Here is an 8568-nt window from a genome sequence, read left to right as displayed (position 1 = left end):
GAGCACTCAGCGCTCCGTCCTTATCCCAGAGCGAATTGTGCCAGAACGCTCACCGTGCTTAAATATCTACTGCACGTCTTACGTGATGCTGCATTCCAGCTCTGTTCGACCACCGACGGTCTCTGTGAGCACGGAGCAGAAGAATTATATTCATATAGAGATGATTATGTTCTTTAAATGAAAGAAAATAAGCAGCTATTAACTGAAAAGACAAAATGCAGAGTGATAAAGTTGATTTAGCTGTGAGGGTGGAGAGGCCTGGTATCAAACTGTGTCTGCTGGTTCTCCTGGACGACGAAGCAGGTAATAAAAAGGTAGTCGTACTTTTTAACCGTATGATGAAAGATCGATGCTCAAATAAAAAGATAACGCAGCATTATTCATGACTGTGTGACATCCAGCTCTGAGCTTCAACATCCTGGGCAGTGAGTGTTTCTCCATCTTCAGTTCATCTTGTTTTAAGCCCTGCTGACAGGCGGACATCTTGTTTTTAATAAAAGCAGCAGCAAACTTCCTATCCACTACCTACCAAATCACATTCATCCACACGACTTGAACTACTTTAATTCTGGGATGAGCAGCCATTCTATCAGCAGATCCGTCACGCTGAACAGCTTCCCTCAGCGTGGCTACAGATTCCTGGCTCACCTCCAGCACAGGGTTGGACTGCAGCAGGCGGTCTTTGACGGTCTGCACCTGCTCGCTGGCCGGACAGGTGACAGCGTAGTACTGCAGGATCTTCTTGGACGCCTCCGTCTTTCCGGCGCCGCTCTCGCCTGAGATCAGGATGCACTGGTCCTTCCCCTCCGTCCTCATGGACCGGTACGAGTTGTCTCCCACTGCGTAGCTGGAGGGGAGAGCTCAGATCAGTGGACCAAGGAGCATGTCATGTCACTAACTTTGTGTCATAATCCACACAGCAACAGGAATGTTTGAAACAAGTCCCACTAGCAGCATTTGGCTCTTTAGCGATATAACGCAGACATAAACACATCTGATTGAGGTTGTATTAACTCTGCTGTTCACTGTGCTGCCAGTTTGTTCTGTTCATGGAGCTAAAACCAATGCAGGCTCATGAAGGTGAAACCTTACCCTAACCCTAACCCTTATTTTTCTGTTCATCTGTATCATCATTTAGGAAGATGTGGTTTGTGTGTGTTTAGCTCCATTGCATACAAAGACGTGCATCATTCTCAGAGGTGGGAAGTAATGAAGTACAAATACTCTGTTACTGTGCTTCAGTCCATTCTGCAGGTATCTGTACTTTCCTTGAGTATTAATGTTTCTGACGACTTTCTCCTTTGACTCCCTCCATCTGAACACAAACATCTGGACTTTCTGCTCCGTACATTCTCTAAACGGACTCGCTACGTGTTTCATCCTCGGCGGATGAAGACGTGACGCAGAAGACGTAACAACAGACGTCTTTATCTTTACCAACAGTGAAGCTCAGCACAGCCTGCCTGCCTCAGCTGCCTGCCAGAGGCTGTTCAGCACTGCAGGACTGGTTCTGAGACCCAAAGGGCCCGTCTCCATCCAGAGAACTCTGAGAACCAGCTTCTGCTGAGGCTCAGTAACAGATGTTGGTAGTCTTGAAGAGACGAGTGTTTCCATGTTGATGCCGATGTTTAATGTTCATCATGCTGCTGAAACAGGAACCTGTCCAGGGATGAGTTCCTCTGTAGCCGCTCTGTGCAGCTGCTTAAAGGATCCAAACAGTCCTGAGCTGTGTGCTTAAAGCTTGTTCTGTTTTACAGAGTTATCTAAAGAGGCATCGCGTGTCATCGGAGCTAAAAATTCATTCTTACTTTTGACTTTTGTACTTCAGTAAATGTCTGAACCTGTACTTTTTTACTTTTACTTGAGTAAAGGAGCTGAGTCAGTACTTCTACTTTTACTTCAGTAAAGATTGTGAGTACTTCTGTCATCTCTGATCACTCGTAAAACATACATTTGTAGGTAACAGTAAGATGTTCACCATCAGTTAGTTATGCATTAAAACTATTTCAGTGTGAGTTTAAATTTGTTTTATGCAAAACCAAACGCTTGTAAAGGTTTGTCATAAAAACTGTCAAGTTATTAAACACAACAAAGTCTACGAAGGCAAAACAAACAAGTGATAAGCAAAGAGACAAAAGAAATGTGTCATTGAAATAGTTATGAAACGCACATAAGAATATGTAAAGACAATGTTGTTATCAGCTCATAAAGTCTATATTACAAACGTTTGGGTTTTGTCCTGGACACTTGACCAACTCAGTCCAACATTCACTCTCATTTAGCTCCTATTTCAACAGGAACATGTTTGTCTTCAGTTGCTCAGAGCCGGTCTATCATGTGTTTTCCACTTTAGGAACCTGCAGGCTGGTTCAGAGCAGCCCAGAGCTTTGCAGGAAGTGCTCCTGTTGAATCTCTTTCAAGGGAAGGAAACAGTGACCCACTGCAGGACAGGTGCTTTGGAGGGTTCGGGTTCAGCTCAGTGCTGATTGGTTTAACTCACAGAAGACAACAACAACATGTTCCATTTTTTCTGCTCTCTTGATGTCCTCATTGAGCATCAGTGTCTTCTCTGACATCAACAATATAAAATTCAACGTACAGGCGAGCATAACAAACATCTACTGTTCTATTTCCTACATGCTAATAACTCCTATTTGTTGATGTTTTACTGCATTCAGAGTTAACGTCATGGTGGAAGCTGTCAGATCCAGCGCTACAGTGGGAACAGAACGGCTGATGGACTCGCTGGCCGTTCCTGTCAACGTCTGCTTCATGGCCGCCCTGAGCTCCTGCAGTGGAAATCTGCCTCATGTTCACCAGCTCGTCATTAGCTTTGTCTGTGTGCTGTGGTGCCGGGCTGGAGCTTATCAAAACTTTTAAAGCAGCTTTAAATATTTAAAGTATGTATATTTCACAGAAAGAAACGTGAGACTGAACGTGTCACCTCAGAGCTTCACTCAGCTTTCTGCTCAACATTAAACATGGAGCTAAACTAATGAGTTAAATCTGCATCGGTTGCAACACAGCGAAGCAAAACACGCAATTATTGTTCATCATCATGATATTCTGTTAAAAAAATGTAGCTGTTGGAATGTCTTGGCAAACTTGTGTTTGGAAAGTAGCATGATAGCATCTGGTAGTGTGTGAACATGGACAGATAGTGAGCGAGCAGCATGAATCATAGAAGCCACAGTGGAACACAGCTTGCTTTAGTTACAGTAGAATTTATCAGCCCGGTGCTGCTATCACCACTGCCATGTTGTTTCAGCCTGTTTGGACACTTTCCTGACACCAGACTAATTGCTGGAAGATAAAAACCAGGCAGGCAGCCCGGAGCTGCATCCCAGCGTATGTGTGTGATGGTGGGGAGGCTGGAGGCCGAGGGGTCGGCTTCAGGTCAGAGGAATTCCCTCTCAAGGGAGGAAATCTCTCGCCTGGTACCATCATTTGCTTACTTTTCCCTCCACCTCTCCCTCCCATTTTCTCCCTCCAACCATCCACCTCTCTTTGCCAAAGCACATCTTTCTTTCCACTCGGAGAGAGAAAACATTTGGCCACACGCTCAAGTGCTGAAGTAAAAAGACAGGAGGGGAAAAAACTAGGAGCAGTTGGAGGAGACATAGAAAACTAGTGAGAGATGCTGAAATGTTACGATGACGCCATTCAGACTCTTCATAATGCGCCTGATTGTTTGGCTGCTATGAGCTCTGGGAGGATTGAGCAGGGAATCCCCTGACAACCTTTCAAACAAACACTCGGCCTCATGCCATGACGTCGAGCTAACAGTTTAACTGACAGAGAAAGAGACAGTCAGACATGAGCCGACTCTGACAGAGCGGCGCTCAGGACAAACATGTGCTCAGAGGGACGGCGACAGGATTTGGAACACTGTGAAGTCATTTAAGGGGAAAAAGCTTCAACAAATTGCTTCTTTTAGGGTGTAGCAGCAAAAACAAGGCAACAGTAAACACACTGTCAGCCATGAATGATACAGCCAGTGTCTGGGCCCATTCAGAAAACACTTTGTACCTGTAGCTGCCATGAATCACTCAAAGACGTACCAAACATGCTGGACTGACAACAAGCCCTTCATATGATATTACCAAAGAACTTTTAAAGACTCTTATGTATGTAGCTTCTACATTTGCATGTTTTTTTTTAACTTTAATTGAGCAATTTATTGGTAAAAGTCGGTTAAAAGAGCGTCCCAATTTAGTGCTGCACTCCAATAATAAACAGTAGCTCTGGAGCCTCTGATCATGAGCCTGTTTTACTCCGTGTCAAACCCTGCTGTCCACATTATCAACAACAAACTCCACTGCCAAGCGTCAACGTGGAGATTCAGATATAATGTAGATTCATGTCAGCAGCCTCAAGCTTGTCTTCAGACATCACATGAGGATGACCGGTGGTCTCAGACATCCAGACCAATCTCCACAGTGCTGTCAGTGCTGGACAATGTTCTGGATGCATCGCATTATCATTCTGCTATAGAGGAATGAACACTTTGGCTTGGTTGTATTCCTTTAAACCAATCACAGTCATGGTGCTAAGCCCAGGATGCAGTGACAGTGCCCCTGCAACAAAGGAAAGGGGGATTGGTTTGGTGGAAGATGTGCATGCACTATGGTCAGCCCCGATCCAAATCTGCAAAACCCAAGTGTGTGCTTCCTGTAGTGAAGGTCATTTTGAAAACAGTAACAATAAGAAGGGGAGGGGAATGCCTCATGAAATATGTGGTGCAAATGGCAGACCGTTCCTGTCGTCTCCATCCAATAAGTCTGCCCACCTGAGGACGTTAAACAGACGCTGACTGTATCTGAGCTGCACACAGTCGGGATTGTACAGTCTGTGTACTTACATGTGTGGCGAGACCTCGTAGAAGTTGACGCCGCGGTATCGTTCCATGTGGTTCTTGGTGTAGATCTCCAGGTCTTTGTATGGGTTAACCGACACCAGCACAGAACCAATGTATGTCTGATGGAAAGGGAACATACAGTCACATGACATGACAACAGTCACCTGTAGGACCGTTTGGCAAACCTCATTCTGAGAGCCTCAGTGCAGCGTCAGCATCAGAGACAACCACACGTCTTCACTGCATCTCCACTTTACTACATCTGCTGTGTTCACGGCAGGCGTGAGTGTTTAGTTCAAAGCTTACTGCTCTACTTGGCTTTTCTACAATGACATGTGAGTACAGCAAAAACAGCAAAGAAGTCTGCACTATCCACGGGTCACGGGTGTTTGTCCTCCGCAGAGTTACTGGAGCAAAAATACAGTGAAATCCTGATCCAATGCAGGAAACAGTCCCCAGCTGAAGGCTCCAGGGTTATAATGAGATGCTTATTCACCATGTCTTTGTATTTCTAACTGCTGATAAATCAGCAGTGGCAGTGCTGACACGCTCAAAAATGATTAAACCAGCTTTGCACTGTAAATAAACCAATTTTGCACGTGCACTAAGGTTCCTTTTTTTTTTTACTGATACTAGACACAAAAACCATTTGTCACATCAGTCTAAAAAATAAGTTTTACACGAGCTTTTACGTGAATATTGGCCAGTAAGCAACAAAACATGGTAATACATAAATGAAAACTTGTACCTGAGCAGTGAAACATGCGCCTGAGTCACAGTAATGAAGCTAATCGATTTAAAAAGGTTTCATATATGTTTAAAATGATGAACATGTAGCTTTAGACAGTCCATAGCCTCATAGGCACCGTGCTGGACAGGCTCTTGGACCCTCCTCACTGCATTCACTCACATAGATGAGGTTCTCTTTGAAGCGCTTGCGCAGGTTCTCTATGAAGGCCGCCTCACTGGTGTAGTTTTCCAGCAGGACAAAGTCCTGCACGCCCACCCGGTCTCTGGCTGTCAGGGCCGACTCCATCATAGCCCGCACCCCGTCACTCGCCACCACCTAGAGCAGGAGAAGGACGGAGGACATGTGGTTAGGGAACGGCCATAGCTGTAGTAACACCTGATCAATCACAGTGTGTCTGCCCCACGCATGGAGACACATAAAGTCCACATCCCTCACACATGATCCGTCTTCATCTGGGAAGAAGGAAAGAGAGGACGAGATGAACGGCGTTATTCAATAACATATGAGACAAAGAGGCAGGAACAGAGTTGGATTCTACTCCATCAGCTGTTGTATAAAACCCAACACGCTGCACTTTGCTTTATATAACAGCAGCAGGCCACACTGGCTTTGTGTTAGCAGACCTCAACCCACACTTCACTACTTGTGAAAGAGGAAAGATCAGAATGTTCTTCTTACAAATGAAAAGTTAAACACAGGCAGCGTGTGGGTCAATTAATAGACTGATGGTTTGCAGCTCCAGCTGCTTTAGATCTGGTCTGACCAGCGGTGACTAATGTCAGCACACTGTTAATAGATATGACTGTTCAACGGGCTGCTTCACTGCCTTCATCGCTCTTCTTAATCCCATAACTGTCACTTGTGGCCTTTGTTTTAAATTCTATCTAACGTTTCAGTTAAGTTTCATAACAGATTCAACAAGAATATTTCCCTTTTTTAAGTTTTAGTCGTATACAGTTCACAGTTTGTTCCCTTATTCTGCATAAATTCTAACATTGTCAAACATTTAAAGTTAAATAATCTGAGCAGCCAAGTCGTGCCGACACAAAAAGCTATTTATCGTTTACTAACAGGGCTCAAACATATTTTCCTTTTCAAAAATACTTTTCCAGAATTCTCTGTTGGTTTTTCAGAACACACTTGCACACAGTCACACAGCTATGAAACACTTCACATGCCTGGTATTTGGCAACGTAAGCCCATAGTTAGTCTGCATAAGTGCTGCAGCTCACACAAATGAATGAAAACCTAAACCAGACATGTCATAGACACGGCCACGCTGGTACTGTCAATACAAACCTTCTACTTTTCTGATAACTCCATCATTGCATAACTCATTCATATTTAGACAAGCTCAGTGTTTGTTGTTTTGTGATGCCACCACATGGAGATGTGCAACTCAGAGACAACGCTGCATTTTCCTTTGAATGAATTTGACTGTTGATGTCTGGATCCGTGCAGACATCAGGAACTTAAAGCTTTTAGATGTTCTGATAGAGGCAGCGATGTGGACGAGTGTGTTCAGTTACACACCACGACAGTGAGCTCACTCCAGCTCACCGTCTCTCATCCAGACGTAAACGTTTTGGCTGCATTCTGAATATATATATATATATATATATATATATATATAGCTGCCTGTAACATCAATGTATTGTTGAAATTCTGAAGTTTACATTTTAGAAAACAGAATCAAGGTAAAGGCAGATTTTTTCAGACTTTTTGTTCCCAAACCTGGAAACAAAAACTAAAGTCCACTAAAGTCTAATTCCACACTTTTCCACATGGTGTAGGAACCCTGTATTATTCTATTTAGTTTATTTTGAGTGATTCCTTTAGTCAACAAAATGGCACAGGAATAGTAGATCATAAATTCTGCAAGGCCCCAAGGTGATGTCTTCAGGTATCTTGTTTTTGGATATTTACTTCACGATATCATGAAACAAAGGCAGGAAACGAATCCGCTGGAGCCCAGAAACAACATGTCTTGAACTATACTCACTTCTATGCACAAACAAATCTCAAAAAGGTTCATCAAGTCCCTCCTGTCCCATGAGCTCCCATCACAACTTCTAGGTCTCAGAGAAAGTCCTGAGTCCCCCTCACAGCCCCCAGTAGAGAACATCAGGACCAAGCCAAGAAGTGCTGTTTGAAGTCTAAAAGCCACTCACAGACCTCACATTCATTCAAACACACACAGAGAAACAAAGCAGAGAGTTTCTGTTTGTACATCATCCAAAGCTTTCTTTAGAACAGCTGACAGCAGCCATCCTTCAATCTAAAAACCAACAGAGCCGTTTCCACTTCAGCCAAAGTGCTACAAGCCACACCCAGCGTTCACTGTTCAGAAATACACAGGACACATTTAGCAGCACACGCTAAGTTAAATAGCAACACTTACACGGTTCAGGTCATCGACACGTTGGCCCAGGAAGCCGTTTTCTAAAATACAGGCCTGAGTTTTCCGCATGAGACTGCGAATGTTACCCACGTCCATTTTTAAGATGTACTGAGCTGGACAGAAGTAAAACCAACAAGTTGTGCTGGAGGGTAGAGACAGCAGCAACAGCCAGCACAGGGACAGAACACACACACACACACACACACACACCTACACACACACACAGTACAGCAGGTGTTGTTGTTGTGTTATGCAGTACAGCGGTCTGCATCCCTCAGGAGAGCACAGAGAAGAGATGCAGACAGACTGAACATATTAATTAGCGCTCGGTGAGACAAGAGGGGAAAACACAGAAGTGATAAAGACGGAGGATAATGGATGTGAGCTATGACCCCGTCGCTCCCTTTAAACTGTTGTGGAAAGTTAACAATACTCCCTGAAATTCCTCACAGCAGCAGGTCCATCAAACAGACACACACGTGCACAGCATCTTGTTCGAATTTCACACAAGTATGCATGAATATGTTTGATCCGTGCTTTCAAAGGAGAGCTGCAGCG

The 8568-nt window shown here is 44.2% G+C and overlaps 1 protein-coding gene across 3 annotated transcripts in view; it reads right to left on the bottom strand.

Annotated features, from left to right (window-relative positions):
• Positions 1 to 8568, bottom strand: part of LOC103365421 (unconventional myosin-Ic) — a 65224-nt gene that overhangs the window by 21388 nt on the left and 35268 nt on the right. For all 3 annotated transcript variants that reach the window (XM_008292852.1, XM_008292854.1, XM_008292853.1), the window contains 3 exons: positions 5769 to 5924; positions 4862 to 4977; positions 649 to 847 (listed from right to left, as the gene is read on the bottom strand). In XM_008292852.1, the coding sequence (XP_008291074.1) occupies positions 649 to 847; positions 4862 to 4977; positions 5769 to 5924 (471 nt within the window). The remainder of the gene's footprint in view (positions 1 to 648; positions 848 to 4861; positions 4978 to 5768; positions 5925 to 8568) is intronic.

The sequence above is a fragment of the Stegastes partitus genome, unplaced genomic scaffold, assembly GCF_000690725.1.
Source record: "Stegastes partitus isolate 25-593 unplaced genomic scaffold, Stegastes_partitus-1.0.2 Scaffold838, whole genome shotgun sequence".
NCBI classification, from domain to species: Eukaryota; Metazoa; Chordata; class Actinopteri; family Pomacentridae; genus Stegastes; species Stegastes partitus.
Note: the sequence above shows the minus strand (reverse complement) of the source record. Positions and strands in the feature narration are given on the sequence as shown.